Source organism: Chelon labrosus, assembly GCF_963514085.1.
Source record: "Chelon labrosus genome assembly, chromosome: 16".
Lineage (NCBI taxonomy): Eukaryota > Metazoa > Chordata > Actinopteri > Mugiliformes > Mugilidae > Chelon > Chelon labrosus.
In genome coordinates, this window is record NC_140349.1 from 12,119,677 (window position 1) to 12,136,305 (window position 16,629).

Consider the following 16,629-nt stretch of genomic DNA (forward strand, 5'->3'; position numbering starts at 1 on the left):
AGATCCCAAACTGATCAAGTATCTGTGGGATGAACTGGAACAAGTCTGATCCACAGATTGCCTCAAGAAGCAGTGGCAGCGAGTGGATCATATTATAACATGCAATCAGAAGTGTCTAGAGTACATGAAGCTCCTCATAGGAGAAATAATTTTATGACCTGTCTGTGATTGACCTGAAGAAGGCCCCTCTGAATCCACCTTTGTTAAACTGTTGCTGTATCAACACGTACAACTCAAGTAATTAGAGGTGATTCAAAGAAACATCCAGAGCTTGTACTAAAAATTTTATTCATCGAACTTGGTTCATCTGTACAATGACAAAAAAAAAAAAAACAATACAAACAGGTGGTTAAATTATTCTCACAGTTACAAAATCGAGGAGATCTAAAAAAAAAAAAAAAAAAAAGCAAATTGGCGGCCAGGTTCTGCAGCCTGGCGCGGATTACGGTGGCATCGGCGCCCTCATTGGAACGCGAGGAGGGGCGCCCGGGGGCCTTGGCGGCATCGGAGGTCCTCTCTGGAAGCCGAAGGGTGGCGGACGAGGAGGACCAGCGCCGTAGCCGGGCGGCGGCATGGGAGGAGGAGGCCCTCTCATACCTGGAGGTACAGGGTGACCTGAGAGAGACAGCAAATATTATACAATTAATGACGACACTTCTATAAATCAGCATCTCCCGTGCAGACGAGATGACGACCACAGAGAATGAGAACCATTGAGCGTTTCAGGACATTATGAGCACACCATCCGAGTACTCAACGAGTAGAAGAACATAATTTGAGGCACAGACGTATTGTGAGTTTCTGGTCAATAATCGGAGGCAAGAAGTAAAGACACCACCTCTTACATTCACCCTCCAAAGCCTTCTACAACACCTTTCTTGATTAAATGCCCAAAAATTCTGTGATGATTGTCAATTTCTGTCTACAACAAAACAACAATTACAAACCGTCGGAGGGCATTTAGTTGAGCGCTGACGTGAGAGTGATTATCTGCAATAAACAAGGAGGATTTGTCACACCGGGCCCACTTTCCGTAGCCATCTCACATCTCAGGTAAACGACTCTCTGGCGACCAGAGGTTATTAAGTTCTTCGTCACGGCCCCGCTTTGAGAATTGCGGATCCGGCTTGTGTCGTTCCGTGTAACAGCAGTGTTTGCCAGTGAAAATCATAGCGCAGAAGATTACACCGTGATGCGAGTACGACACCCTTGAGGGTCGTGCCTCTTTGTATGTATCCAGGGTTGCAAACAAACAGAGAAACATGTGTAAATGTGCAAACACTGACTGCTATCCAAAACGTTTCTTTGTCCCACAGGCTTCACGTGACTACACACTCCGAACTCAAATAATTTTATGGGTCAGGATTTTGTCTTGAAATATTTCCTGATAAAGATGAGATTTTCTATTTTGAATTCACAGTGCTGTGGTATCTAAATCTGGTTTAGGTTGGAATACGTCTTTGGGAGGATTTTCTGTCTTTTATTTGACAACAAAGACTTGATGAGATGCCACCGCGCTTACCCATGGGAGGTCCATACGGTGCTCTGGGAGGCATGCCCATAGGTGGGGGCGGGGGCATGCCGGGGGGCGGCGGTGCTCGTTGACTCGATCCGGGTGGAGCAGGAGGTGGAGGCACCATGCCAGGAGGAGCAGGTGGCGGCATGGGCATCTGAGGCATACCTGTGCGACAGAAGCAAAACATGTGAGTCGAGACAGAAATAGACACAGGCTCCCACGTTACGGTTCTGTTTATTTTAAGTATTTCAACCTTTTTTTGGCTTTTATACCAAAGCCAAATTAGAAAGAGGCAATTAAATAATGGCAAATTCTGCATTCCTTTCCTCCTTTAACAGTATTTGAGTAAAACTTTGAAGCTATATCAGAACTTTCAGCCACTGTCAAAAGTGTTCACAAAGCCTTACCTGGATGCATGTTGCCAGGGGGGAATGGCGGAGGTCCAGGTGGAGGCCCACCGCCGGGCTGTTGGCCTGGGGTCCCTGCCGATGGAGGCATGCCCATCGAAGGGGGCATCGACGGAGGCATCGACCCGGGAGGAGGAACAGGAGGGAAAGCACCAGGAGGCGGCATGCCTGCACAGACACAGCGTGTATTTACAATCACACGTAACCATTTCATATTGTATTAGTATAAAAAGGTCAAACTTGACTCAGGATGTAGTTTAATATTTCACTTATTGCATCCAATGTCATACATATGGAGCATTTCATTCACGGAGCAATGTCTCCACTGTCCTATTGACTTTATTCCAAGACTAAATTAAATCAGCCTCTTTATCACCTGCTCCTGCTAACAGAAGCATCAGATAGAGCAGCACAGTAACACTGCCTTCACTTCAATGTCTTCTATCTGCACTCCTGGCAGTCATCACATTCAACAACCCAAGCTATAACCATTAATCAGAGACAGTAAGAGACAAAGGCCAAGATTACAAACAAAGTGAATTTGTGTCCTTAGTCAATGTAAGCCATTTTCACACCGGTGACTGTACTACCTTTTAAGATATAGCTATCTGGAGGTAGCCTAGAATCTAGACACGCCCCTAGCGGCAGCAAATTACATTTGCTTCCAGGGGCAGTCTAGTTACTCTCCGTTGACTTGAGATTTCGAAAAATCCAAGATGGACCGGGCCAATCACGAGTCGGTGGGCGGGCTTAACATGATGACGACTGACCTGCGACCATAAATTCCGTGAATTACACGTGAATCCTGCTAGGACTACCAGAGCGATGGCTGCTGCTAGCGAACAACTTTCTTTCGAATCGGCTTTGGCCGCCGCTCTGAAAGACTTGAAGTTAAGATTTTCTCTGAGAAAAGAACAAGAAACTGCACTGAGGTCGTTCTTACAAAAGAAGGATGTATTTGGAGTTTTGCCAACCGGATACGGCAAAAGTTTGATCCACAGCTTAAAAATGATTAATGCAGGAGAAACTCAACCTGTAGGCGAACTCATAAAAAAACAGGATGCAACAAGAACTATTTAATATCTATTAGGATAAGTTTTTTCCACAACACGTGCAAGGAACTCTCTTTTCCGTCGCTCTGACTACGTCACCTTCTTCGTTGCTCTGACTGGTTGTAGCGCTATCCTATTGCGTGGAGAGGGAGTTTGAAAGACAACCGTTTATCCCACCCCTCCGGTTGAGCCCTGTCTATGGAGAGTGCCCCAGACCCTACATTTTAATGTGGGTCTGGCTCGTCAGGCTAATCTGGAGGTAATGTAACATATGGAAGACAAAGAAAACTAAGTGTACACACAGAGGTGTCACATCATGAGCAGATTTGTCTGTTTCAACATACAATGAGATGAAGGACAGTGTATAGTGTATGTCACCCGCATTTTATCCGAGCTCAGAGCCCAACAAACCATCACTACTTTTAAAGTATAATGTAAAACAGTACAAAATACACTTGATATACTTGAAGCATAAAAATACCATTTGACACATTTAAGCCTGCATTAGTGACACACAAGCCGTTATGCTGCCTGCCTGTGTAGACATACGGATGGAGTGCATCTGATCAGTCAGATGGACGACTGATAAACAGTTTGTTTCTGGTGGTTTCAGCTGGTGAACTGTGTTTAAAAATATTCTGAAAAACAGTCATACCTGGAATGGCCATCCCAGCTCCTAGTGTGGTGAGGACTGGTGTGGGAGCACTGGGCGGTGGAGGAGCATCTGCAAACAGCTGATGCGGCCTGTCTGCCTGGGAGAGCGGGTTCTGTGCGGCCAGGAGTCGCTCTGCGGCCGAGCCGTGCCGCTCTCCTTTGGAATCTTTCTTGAAGGCGTACGACACCGTGATGGGCCTGTTGCAGAGATACTGGCCGTTCATGGCCTCGATGGCGGCGTCCGACGCGTCGAAGCTGGCGAAATTGATGAAAGCGTAACCCTTGGAGTTGCCCGTGTCCGGGTCTCGCATGATCTTTGGCGTCTGGAGGATCACACCAAAGGCGCTAAACGTGTCGTAGAGGAGTTTCTCATCGATCTCCGGGTCCAGGTTACCAATGAAGATGTTTGCACCGACATCCAGGTTTTTGTTATGTGCCGAGGCCTTATTAACTCTAATCGGTTTGCCATAGAGCTTTATCATATTCATGATTTTGATGGCGTAGTCGGCATCCTCTTCGCTGAGGAACTCCACAAAGCCATAACCTTAGAGAGGAGCAAAAACAGCCACGTTTGTCATCTACATCACTGCACAGATCCTTTAGGGAATCCACATGTTTATCCTCCAACAATCTCAGCTGACACTCACCTTGATGTTGGCCAGTGACCCTGTCTTTGGGCATGTGTGTGTTGACCACAGGACCCGCCTGCAGGAAAAGCTCCCATAGCAACGGCTCTGACACTTTCTCATCCAAGCCGCCAACGTAGACGGTGGCGTCTGAGAAGAAGAATTAAAATGCACAAATTAGATCAAACTTTTAATGAGATCATCAGGGGACATCATTTACTTCTTACTGATTAAATTATATTGATTAATTACTAAAAATGGCTGATTTATCCAGTTGCAGCATAATACACCACAAGAATACACCACATATAAAGCATCAAAACAATAACAACAGTTAGTTACTGTAAAATAGATATGCTCTTACATACAGTGCCTCTTATAAAGTCAGTATCAGATCCAAATAATAAAACTTTCTATTATTCTGTGGCAGGTTATACTACAATAAACAAGCATAAACTAGCTAGCCAATCTGTTTACCAGTTATATATTTCATAATAATGTAATTTAGAAACCGCATCCCCCATCCCTAACTTGTCAGATACTGTCTTAAAGCACCTGACGCGAAATATTAGTACTATGAGGAAAAACAAACTATTTCTTTAACGCGTCCGTTGAGCTATGCAACGGACGAGCTTGCTAAGCTAACCCTAGCTGTTAGCCAACAGGGCGTACCATCTTAATTTAATTTACGAGCAGCCACACTCCAAATCAATTAAAAATCAATATTAAATTGAGGCTCTTATGTGGCATGGACGTAAATGGGAAGTAAAGGGACTCAAAGTTTGAAAAACTTGAATGAAAGGCTAAGTTAGCGACAAGCTAAGCTAACGAGAGCTGCACACTTCCATGTGATCGGCCGATTGTTTTAACACAAACTATAAGTAAAGCGGGCGGTCAGCGGCAAAATACGAATAGTTTTAAGCTTGAATTACAAAGAGGTTTATAAGTGAGTGAAATAAAGAGATGAAATAGTGACTTAAATGGTACAGTTACCTTGGTTTCTTTCTGAAATTGGTCCCGCTGCCATGTTGAATGACCAACGCAGGGGAAGCGTAGAAAATTGAGGCCCCGCCTCTTCCTGTCCGGTGTGCCGGAAACTGAAATACAAAATAAAAGAAAAAAAAGAAAAAAGAAAATAATAATAATATTAAAATAAAATAAAATAAGTTAAAACTAACTTAATATATAACATTAAATAGAGTAATACGATTTTTTTTGTCTTTTTATTTTGTTACCGGATACTATTCAATATATTTAATGGGGGACTTAATTGTAATGTAATATAGCTCTGATCCACTGGTTTCAGTGACTTTTGCTAGCACTAAAAGGACAGATTAAACCACAGCAATATTTTTTTTTTTTTTCCAAAATATTAAAAATAATAGTACCATACTTAAGTGGAAAAGTTTGATTCTCACTGGTAGCGTTGTCCTGAAAGACGTTTTTCCAAGTCTGAAGGTTTGTTGAAATACTTTGACATAAGCCAAGATGTTATGGGCATCAAGTTGGTATTCTATACAGTTTAAACACCTGAGAAAAGGTTTTACTTTTGTCATTAGGGTCATCTAGGCCAACTGAGGCCTTTCTGTCAGGAGTTTGTATGTTCTCCCTGTGTCTGCATGGGTTCTCTCTGGGTACTCCGGCTTCCTCCCACTGTCCAAAGACATGCTCGTTAGATTAAGTGGTGATTCTAAATTGGTCCTCGGTGTGCATGTGAGTGTGAATGGTTGTCTGTCTCTCTGTGTTAGCCCTGCCATAGACTGGAGACCTGTCCAGGGTGTACCCCGCCTCTCGCCCAGTGACAGCTGGGATAGTCTCCAGCAACCCCACGAACCTTCAAAGGACAAGCGATTATAGAAGCTGAATGAATGAATGCATTAGGGTCACTCAAACTCTGCAGCATTAAACTATTACTATTATCTGTTTACGTAGTCCCGGATATCTTGGCATGGTGACAAGAAGTGACATGACAAAGTCGTAAACATTTGTATCAGCCAGTTTATTACATATACATAAAAATCTACTAAAAGTATAAACATGGAATACAAAATGTTCATAGAAAATACAAACAGGAACACTTTTATAAAACAATACTGTATAGAATATGAAACATATATATATATAAAAAAAAACGTAACTGATACATCATGCATCGAAGCCAAAACATAAAAAGCAGAAGTTGATTTCTTTATAAAAAAATGGATAGTACAAAAAATGTTTAAAAAAAAAAAATCCATCATTGATAATGATCACAGAGAAAATTAAAGGCATTTGTAAGAAGAGCGCACTGAGATTAATGGCTTGTGTTGGAAATCACACAGACAACTAAATAAAATTTAAAAAACGCACAATAAGAGATCTCCAGGCTCCAGTTTGAGAGTTAACTGGATTTTAACTTTTTAATTAATTGGATTTTAAGTGGAGTTAATATTTTTATACTCCTGCTGAGTACCAAATCAACAACACAGGTTTATAAAACCAAAAGTAATATATATATATATATATATATATTTATTTATTTATTTTAATAAATCCTCCATAAACTAATGGCATGTAACAACTTAAAGAAATAATTTGAGATGAATGAGGAGACTAATCACTCTCATACTGTAAATATTACGTTAAGGTTAGCTGGTCTATTTCTTAGCTGGGAGCAGTTGCTAGGCAACCAGCACAGACTCCAGGAAGTTCAGAAGAAGAAAAAGCAAATAACGCCCCAAAAAACAGCTTTTACATTTCTGCTTTTGAACACATCAAACAAATTTGACACAAAAAGTCATTTGGAAGCTTCAGAGGTCCTGTTTAGCAGATTGCTCTTGTTACGCTAGCTTTTTCCACCTGTCTTTACGCTAAACTAAGCTAAGCTAAGCTAAGCTATCCAGTTGCTAGCTCTAGCTTTATATTTACCAGACAACCAGTGTGTGATATCAATCTTCTCATCTCCAACTATTTCTTTAAGATACTGTAACAGCAGGGTAGTATGCAATCTTTACAAGGAAAGACAAGACAAAAAAAAAAAAAAAAAAAGACATCCTTCCTTTAAAGACCCCATTAAATTAAATGAAATATTTTCATTTTTTAACTGATAATTGCAAGCTACCAATTTTATAAAGGCACATTGATTTCAGGAAAAAACATATAATAAGACTGGTCTGGCTTTAAAGGTCCGCGCATTTTTCGGTATTTAAATTTTTAATACCAGAAATGAAAACTTGAAAAACTACTTTTATTTTGTTTTTATTTTGAAATCCAAAGCAAACAAAAAATAATACTCTGATTCTGTATTCTCAAACAAAGAGAAAGTTAATATTAGACTTCATTTTCTTTGTACTAATGTGATTTAAAAAATATAAGTGCAAGAAGACAAAAAAAGCCCAGGTTTCCTTGAACGAACCCAGACGAGGCCTACATCTGGAATTTGCTCCAGTCAACACCTGTACACCGCTCTCACAGCCCCGTGGCGTGTTCAGCACAAAAATGCTCGGATGTTTCTTGTGGAAAAACCTTGTGCTTTTCCACATTCAGGAGGCAAACGCTCAGAGATAAATTCAGATGACATACCTTGTGTCATAAAGTCTTAAATCACATCTGAATATTGTTCCAAAGTCACGTCTGTGGTGCGGAAAAGTTTTTTGGAGAAAGCTACAAAATCACTGACTGCAGCTAAAATAAATTTGAAGAACAAAAACACTCTTATTTAGTTTTTATTATTATTTTTTTTAGCGTCTAAAACCACATATTGAATACCAAAAAGTACACGGACCCCCTTTAGTCATACTTTATCGCTTGATCTTTTTTTGTTTTTTATTTGCCAAAATCTTGTGTAATCAGTTTCTGCTGTCGAAATTCCAGCCTTCAGCAATAAACGCGTTCCCAATAAACCTGCTGTTTAAACTTCCTTCCAGCCGGAGCCACGCATCATCAATTAAACTCTCACCTCTTTTACATGAGGTCTTTAAAGGGACAACTGTAACACCTTCATTTTTACAACGTATTAAAATACCCTTTAGATACACATAGAGCAATATAAAGATATCACATTTACATTATGAAAAATGTCAGGTAAGAAGTGTGAGCTGCATTACATGTTCTGCCAAAAAGCAACTTCTGCTTCAGAAAAGCCACAAACAACAGGAGCCGCGTCCTGTTTTGCATCGACTACAATGACTCACGCTCGATGAATCAGCTTTGAAAAGTCAAACTCGTTTTCTGGCCAATCACTGCTGAGACCACCACCTACCTTACAGTCCTAATAAGAGCCGACGTCTTTGAACTCCTCTAGCTGAAGCACATGACAAACACAATCTGTATCACAAGAGTAACCCTACTGTTTAAAAGAGTTGCTTTGCAGGTCCTTTAGTTGAAAGCACACTAAAAATATACATTCGGCTAGTGTCACGGTCACCGAGCAAACGGCAAATTATAAAATAGCCAAAAGCCTTCACAAAGAAAAGAAAAAAAGACGTAGTGTTCGGATTTTTGAAAAACCTGAGCTGCAGTCAGAGCCGTCCGTCGTCTGCTGACAAGCTTTCTTCAAAGTACCCACAAATTATTACACGAGCCAATAAGTATGTTTCAATCCTTACTGGAATTCTGGTGCTGTTTGAGGATGGATTTATCACATACTTACAGTATGTTCCCATTAAAACAAACAGTACAGGCTTGTACCATTACAGAAAACCTGATGTCATTTAGTGATATTAGGTTGAAATCTTTTACCCACTTGATGTGACCCCTGTTCTCATGGTAATATTTTAGAAATGAATAGAAATGGCCTAGCGTGGGAAACTAAACAAATCCGAGAGTAATCTTTTCCGGCAAAACACGTCCGGACTCAACTCCTTTTCGAACCGTTTTCCACCCCTCTGTGCCCGTTCTAGGCCAATCTAAACCGTTTATCCAATACGAGGCAGGTTTGGTACAATGAATGCACTGAGGAGCACCGCGGAGACAGTTCCATATGGTGGCTACATGTACGTCACACGTTTCATTGCTCTGAACTGTTGCAGGTCTTTCCAGATGCACCAAAAGGCATTTAGGTCAGTGCCTCTTAACAATGCATTATTACATACATTATTCTGCATTTGTCTGGTAATATTTGGCTGCCTAAATACTATATGCAAGAAAACACATACTTAAAGAAACACGCAGGTCTGACTTGAGAAATGATCTATATGTCATAAGCGTTTGGTTTGATGGGTCTTAGTGTGTCCCATACATTCAGTGATCAGAGGAAGGCTTTGTTTGTGTACTTTGTGTAAAAGACGGTATGAAACAATGAAGAAACCCCAGTCGGGTGGAATGCCAAGCACACGTTATCGTGTGTTCATTAGGCACAAAGAGGTAACGGCTATAGCTGCAAGTGTGTGTTTTATGGACCGATGTAGATACTGTGAGCCAACTAATGAAAACAGTTCGGACAAGTCGCCTGTTTATCTGCGGAGCGATCAATACAGTTACCAGGAATCCTACAGGACGTGAGGAGGGCTTGCTGCCACAGCGGACGCCGGACTTAGTGCGAGGGCAGAGTGGCGGTGTTGGCTGCGTTGAGCTGGCCCACGGCTAACATCAGGATGTCTTTCTTCTCTTTGTAAAAACGCAGTTCTCTCCCCGCCAGCCTGGCGTCCTCCAGCTCCCGCTCCGTCGAGGCCAGCTCCTGCGCAATGGTGCCCGCCACGCTCTGTTCTCGGTTCACCCAGTCGGCGGCCATCTGGGTGCGCATGTCGTCATCCAGAGCCCGGTGGGAGTAGTGAGCCAGCACCTCCTGCAAATTCAGACAGTCTGACTGACTTCATTTTCCAGAGTAAAGTACGTCCACACAGCAGACATGTTTAGCCACGTGAGCTTTGGCAGCTTTGGCGTCTGCCAACCGCCATTAAAATAGAGGAAGAAGAAGAAGTTTTGAAGCTCCAGGGGCTTATAAAACAAGTAACTACAAAACATTGGACTTGACTAAAGCCAGATCCGATCCAATCGTTTTATTGATGTTGATCAGGACATCCCTACAGGCTACGGCTGACTGACATGAGGAGTAAACACAGAGTTCCCTAAACGTTTCCTGCCATAAAACACCACCTATGACTTTGGTTCCTTCCATCAAATTCACAATGCTGATAAGACGGCTTGGGCCGTTGGGTGAACCTACCTGGGGCAACAAGTCTCAGGCAACAAAGTGTAAAGCCGTCTCCACAAAGTGCACACAATTACTGTGGTTGGTGGGACTTTCCAGCTCCTGATTGCCTGGGTAAACTCTCTTTTATAGTTCCCACCCCAAAATGCTTTTGTGTGAAACCAGCAGAACACAAAAATCTTGATAGAGTATGGACGGATTTAGAACGTCTTGTTGCCATCGCCGTTTACGCTACAGCTTCCAGTGCTCCAAGTCAGGATGGCGAATTTGGCAATAGCAACAGAAGCCGTGGACGGTGTTTCCTCGCAGCAAACGTTTGGGGAACAGTCCAATGGGACAGTCGCTCTCACTGGTCGTCACCTCAATGTTGAGATTAGTTCCAATTTGTCACCAACCCACTTCCTGTCACCAAAGGTTATTTTGCATATCACAGCTAAAATTCTCTGAAAAAGCAATGAGAGAACATCAAATGGCTTTCTGTGCAGGCGGGGCTTTAGAAGTCCCTCATGCACAAAAACCCCTTCATGCAGAAAAAGACCAGACATGTAATTTGCCCATTTGAAAGAATTAATGTCAAAGCTGGAAATTACTATTGTACTCAGATAATTGAAGCCATCTGTGAGGGGGGGTTTAATGTCGTACAGTACCTGTCGGGAACACTGTCGCTCTCTCATGGCTTTGAGGCTGCCGTTCCAGTGCAGCAGCTGGAATACAGTCATTAGCTCCTGAAAACACAAACACAGCCAAGCCAGCAAAAATAAGAGAACAAACTTACTTTAGAAAACTCAGATTTTTAGTAACTCAGCCTTCAGACTCCCTGTTTCCAATTAGAAACAGGGTTAAGATGTTCCAGCTGGGGAAAGGTGTTGTCTGCCTGTTGCATTGCAGGTCAACACACACAGAAACATTTAAACACAGTCTCTGGGCTCAGACTTCGTTAAGAATCAACTTGTTTCTCATTTCTGATTTTTACGAACCTGAAACTCCAGCATGGACTTTCCTTTGTTGGACTCGAGCATGAAGCGAAACGCCCCGATGCCCGTGTTGGGATTGTCGGCCTCTTCTCGGTTTCCCTACAAAACACCAACTGGAGTTAATGTCCGTCAGCCACAGCTTGACTCACATAGTTGCTACTTAACGTATTTACTCATACTTTTAAAGGCCAGACACAACAAACAGACATCTAACGAAGGCCTACGCTGGCGTCGCCTCATGTGGCTTGCGTCTGGGCCAAACATTTGCACCTGAACGCAGCTTACGTGGAAGAGCTACTATTAACTAGGAAGAGCTACAAACCATCATGCATAGCTGGCTTCTGTTGAATTATGCCAGTCACTAGTACAGGGTAGTACACTGATCAGGCATAACATTATGACCACCTTCCTAGGATTGTGTAGGTCTACCTTGTGCCTCTAAAACAGTTGTGACTCATCAGAGAATGGACATGGGCCTTCTGAGGGTGTCCTATGGTGTCTGGCCTTTGGGTCCTATGGGTTGAGGGGATGGGCCTCTGTGGATCAGGTTTGTTCCAGTGCATCCCACAGATACTTGATCAGTTTGGGATCTAGTGAATTTGGAGGCCAGGTCAACACCTTGTGATGTTCTTCATGTTTTTTTGAGTTGTTTCTAAACCGTTTTTGTGTGTGTGTCTGTGTCAGGCTGCATCCTGCTGGGGATGGCTGCTGCCATCAAGGAGTGTTATTGCTATGGGGCGGGGGTGCCTGGTCTGGTCTAGGTGGGTGGTACATGTCTAAGTAACATCCACACGGATGCCAGGTCCAAAAGTTTTCCAAGAGGGTCATTGTTGTTCACGTCTCTTGTCTTGTGGTCAAAATGTTATGCCTCACCCATTTGTTTCCTACTTAACATGCTGAACTGGCTGAAAAACCTGCAACAGGAGAGCGACTGGTGCCAGCAGCAATGAGGGGTATGCCCAAAACAATGGGGTCACAGAGGCTAATCACTGACTTGGTACGTCACAGCCTTTAAAATATTTATATGCACTGAGTACACTTTCAAAACCTTTGCAACCTCAAAAACCCATATGCATGCTTCTATCTGCAGCTCAAACATTTTGTTAAAATTTGCTGATTTGCAGGCTTACTGACTGACTCACAGATAAGTCAAGCTTTCAGTAACTTACATTGAAGGAGGCCAGCGCTTCACTCACACTCTTCTCAATGAAGTCGTCCGTGATTCGACGGGAGGGGTGCTCATTGAAAACAGAGTTCATCAGGGCAATCTTGGCAGCGCTGCGCCTCGCCTCCGCCTTAGTGGGACAGAACTGTCAAATATAGAAGGAAACATGTGTTAACGGAGAGACACACAGGCGCACAGTCAAGAGATCAACGACAGCCATTGTTTATGTGAAGGGAAGCCACTCGAGGGTGCACAGATCTTAAAGCTGCCTCCATATTTGGTGTTTCTTGCAGTTGTTGCAGGAATGTTTCCGACAACAGCGCACTCAGAGATATCTAACCAAAGACAGCAGCATCTTTTTTTTTTTTTTAATTCGAACCATGACAATAAAATGCAGATACCTGGAAACTCCCGAAGCAGCTGCCGCCCGGGAGGCTCACATAGCAAACATATGGAGGGCTGTTTGACGGGACCATTTCATAAACAACAAGGGCTCCGTTGCGCAGGTCGGCCCCTCTGGTCAGCTTCATCTGCCAAAACTCCTGTAAAGCTTCCACCACGTTCACTGAAGAGATAAAAGCACATGAGCACAGTTTACATGTGTTTGCCTGCGGCCGTTTAGCTCCGACATCCGCTCTAAACACAAATATGGAAAAGGGCAGGGGAAGGTCGTCTACAGGATGCCAGAGGTTTTTCCTGAAGAGACTTAGAGGAAATTCTGCATCAGCTCGGAGGAGCCGCTTAAAGAGAAACACCCTCAGCTCCACGCTTTATGTGCCCGTGTAAAAAAAGTTACAGCCGTCCTTTCGGAAACAACAACAAAAGGAGAGCAGTATAGTCTGCAGCTGAGTCATAAACGGTTATTTGGGTTTGGGTGTGCAGGGAGATGTGCGAGGAGCCAAGATCACGCAGGGTGCCGTTACCTCTCTCACTGTTTTATACGAACGCAGACGGCCTCTGCTTCTTGATCGGTCTGGAGCCGGATCAGCACATATTTGTCGAGGGTAGAAATCTGAGCCTCAGTAAACAAACTAGGAGGGCTATACGCTCAAATATAAACTCATCTGCCAGTTCATTAGTGAAAACAAATACATTCTAATATAATAGTCCTGCGCTAAATCATAACTTTGTGAAGGTTATGGTTTTCAGTCTTTGTTTAGAATAACTGAGAGCTGTTGAGTTCGAGCATGTTTTTGATTTTGCAGGATGCGGTTTATAATTTCTTTTTTCCTTTCACTGATAGCTCATGGGGGAATTCCGTCTATGCATTTAACCCTTTAATTCATTCACAGCAGGATGTAGACTCGGAGCAGAGGGCTGCATGGGAAGCAGTTTGAAGGTTAGGTGCTTGCTCACTCAAGGCCGTGTCCTCATGTCCTCATGGACACAGCGGGATGCAAACCTGCGACCTTACTGCCCCAAAGCTGTTTCTTGAACCGCTTATTCCACAGCTTCCCCCCAAAAGAGATGGCAGCGGTGGGATTTGAACCCACGCCTCCATAGAGACTGGAGCCTAAATCCAGCGCCTTAGACCACTCGGTTCAGTGCAGGACTGTTATATTAGAATGCTATTTTCATTAGTGTACCTAATAAACTGGCAAGTGAGTTGATAAGTCTTAATCACTTGATATGCTTCTAGTCTGGATCAGTGTAGATAGATAGATAGATAGATAGATAAAGCATCAACTTTATCAAATAAACAGATGTACAATAAGTTTAGATTCTTATTATCCTTCCACAAATTCATTCTGCGGCGTGACAATTAGTCCCAACGTACAGCCGGAGACATAAAGAGCTATCTTGACTGTCAAGACAAATTGGGAGTCCTGCAACAGATGGTCTGACCCCCACAGAGCCCTGAACTCAACATTAAGTCAAGTGACTAGACGACGGCCTAAAGACCCTGAGACAAACTAAATCCACACCTCTAAAGACGGTCTATCTAGGGGAGTAGGGGGGAAAATGCAGCCACATTAAACACTGATTCCTTTTTTCTTCCTCTTTAATGCCTTTGTATGGACTTAACCGCTCTTAAACGGCATAAATCATGTTTATGGATTCATACTGTGCTCCAAAAAAAAAAGTGCACCCTCTCAACTGAAGCTGGATGGAAGATGACACACGTGTATGGATGACCGAAAACAGGATCTGAACAAAGTGAGCACCACAAAATAAAGCTATTGCATTCTAACAGCTCAGGACAGCTGGATGCTGTGGATTTTAACAGTTTATGTTTATATTTCCCGGATAATAAAAATGTAATGAGACAGGAAACATTTGGAGACAGAGACCAAACGGCCAGCAACACACCAAAAACAAACTGCATCTACAAACCAAAGCACAAAAAACTCGTCCAGAACTTAAAATACCAACAGTGCACATCTTGTTACAATACTCCGCTCCCACCTCGAAAGACTTTAACAGGAAAAAGGCCTTTTAAATGATAATATCTTTTAATAAAGCTCATAATGCTGATTATATGAGAGGAAAAAACTCAGAAGAGTCTGATTAAATCATAACATGTGCTCTGCTAAGAGCCTGAAACAACAGTCTTTAAGTTTCTGCCAATGTTGAAGGTGTTAATTTGCCTAAATTGGATAGAGGAGGGAAGAAGCAGTTAGTCGGAGCACAGAGGGACAATCTTTTGGAAATAAATCCTATTAGCACGGGACAGGAACATTTGTTTAAGCTCCGGCTTCCAACATTATCTAATATTCGTTTCAGACCTGACTCTGGAAAATAAAGGTTGATAAAAAGGAAATATAATATAAGTTAAATCCATTCTTATTAGTATTATGGAGAATTTTGGTTCAATACATAATTCTTTAGGCACTTTTTCTAAATTTAAAAACAGGATATGAGCTTATTTCACAGACAATACTGTCAATGTCCTTTTGTTTTCCTATGATTAGTATTCTCTCAGTTTAGATGACCATGTCAAAGGAGAATATAGAGACTAATTTACTGTATAATAGTTTATTGTTGGTAATCCCTCATAGCTGTGGATGATAATCCTGTGATGAAGTGACTGGAGCCTTGGGTTACTGAGGAAAACTTTTAACACCAGAGAGGAACATTTTGGTGGCATCTGGAGAACTGGCACAGTTAGTTTCTGAGTATGTGGCTCCAGTGCAGACAAACATAAATAGGACTGTATCTGCTTTTTCCGTCGCTCCAAACAAATGGCGCAGCTGAAAGTGTGTTTCTCCCCAAACTCCCCTCCTCCCCAGCAGCTACAAAACACAAACAGCATGACTCGCATTAACATCTTTATCTCCGCATTTAACGGGACATTACCTCTGCCGTAACCTTGCGTGTGTTTGGCGAAGCTGCGGACAACAGCCTCCACCGCCTCCTTCAGCACGGCCGGGTTCCCCGGGTTGCAGTGGCCGCCGGCCCCCGGCCCCAGCCCCGCTCCCATGCCGCCGTACAGGCTGTGGAGCTGCAGCGGCGGCGGCGGAGGAGGAGGCCCGCACGAAGCGGCCAGAGAGGCCGGGGAGGGCAGCAGCGGCGCGATGGGGACCGTAACCCCGGGCCGGAGAGAGGAGCGCAGGGTCCCGGTGTGTCCTGAACCGAATCCAATCCCGGGCTGCAGCCTCTGAGGGCGGATACTGTCCGGGATCACGTTAGATTCCATTGTCCCGATGTAACGTCTCCGAAGTGTTGGGGGGGGAAATCTGTAGCGACCGACCCGACGGCCTCAGCTGGAAAAGTGAGCTTTGACGGCTGGACGAGCCAAGTGTGCGGAGGATTTAGTCGGTCACCGCCGAAATAAGTAGTTATCCGACGTTGATTCGACACATTACAGTGCAGCTATGCATCCTCCTCACTCTCTGGATTAGGCTGCGGGATTGTCAGTCAAATGGTGCCTTCAGGGACACTTCGAATTCTACCGCTTCTCATTTAAGGCACAATGTTTATTCCACGGATGTGGTGTTGTGATGTGGTTTATTTTCACCAGTTTTGTGGCATGTAAAGGGACGTGTGTTTGTATTCTGGCAATTTCTGAAATCTATTAAGCTAAGCATCCATTTCTTTTTATTGTCCGTAAAGATATTCAGTCATCCAGGTCACTGTGTATCCAAATAGTAGCAAGTGTTTTTGG

The 16,629-nt window shown here is 43.2% G+C and overlaps 2 protein-coding genes across 2 annotated transcripts; both read right to left on the reverse strand.

Annotated features, from left to right (window-relative positions):
• Positions 1-271: 271 nt before the first annotated feature.
• sf3b4 (splicing factor 3b, subunit 4) lies at positions 272-5,338 on the reverse strand. Its single transcript, XM_084563929.1, has 6 exons — positions 5,249-5,338; positions 4,277-4,405; positions 3,631-4,173; positions 1,924-2,091; positions 1,523-1,681; positions 272-615 (listed from the first exon to the last, which is right to left on the reverse strand). Exons 1-6 carry the CDS (start codon positions 5,280-5,282, stop codon positions 443-445), a joined length of 1,206 nt encoding a protein of 401 aa, XP_084420055.1. The 5' UTR covers positions 5,283-5,338; the 3' UTR covers positions 272-442.
• Positions 5,339-6,233: 895 nt separating this feature from the next.
• On the reverse strand, positions 6,234-16,629 carry lix1l (limb and CNS expressed 1 like). The gene is made up of 6 exons (XM_084563340.1): positions 15,822-16,629; positions 12,926-13,089; positions 12,529-12,669; positions 11,363-11,458; positions 11,033-11,110; positions 6,234-10,019 (listed from the first exon to the last, which is right to left on the reverse strand). The coding sequence occupies exons 1-6, from the start codon at positions 16,159-16,161 to the stop codon at positions 9,768-9,770; spliced, it is 1,071 nt and encodes a 356-aa protein (XP_084419466.1). The 5' UTR covers positions 16,162-16,629; the 3' UTR covers positions 6,234-9,767.

What these genes read in the sequence shown, in the direction of transcription:
- sf3b4 (XM_084563929.1), bottom strand. Translation starts at nt 5,282, where the DNA reads ATGGCAGCGGGACCAATTTCAGAAAGAAACCAAG. An exon ending in CCCTGGCAACATGCATCCAG is followed by an intron (nt 1,682 to 1,923) that starts GTAAGGCTTTGT and finishes TCTGTCGCACAG; the next exon opens with GTATGCCTCAGATGCCCATG. An exon ending in ACCGTATGGACCTCCCATGG is followed by an intron (nt 616 to 1,522) that starts GTAAGCGCGGTG and finishes TGTCTCTCTCAG; the next exon opens with GTCACCCTGTACCTCCAGGT.
- lix1l (XM_084563340.1), bottom strand. Translation starts at nt 16,161, where the DNA reads ATGGAATCTAACGTGATCCCGGACAGTATCCGCCCTCAGAGGCTGCAG. An exon ending in CACGCAAGGTTACGGCAGAG is followed by an intron (nt 13,090 to 15,821) that starts GTAATGTCCCGT and finishes TTATCTCTTCAG; the next exon opens with TGAACGTGGTGGAAGCTTTA. An exon ending in AGTCCATGCTGGAGTTTCAG is followed by an intron (nt 11,111 to 11,362) that starts GTTCGTAAAAAT and finishes TTGTGTTTTCAG; the next exon opens with GAGCTAATGACTGTATTCCA.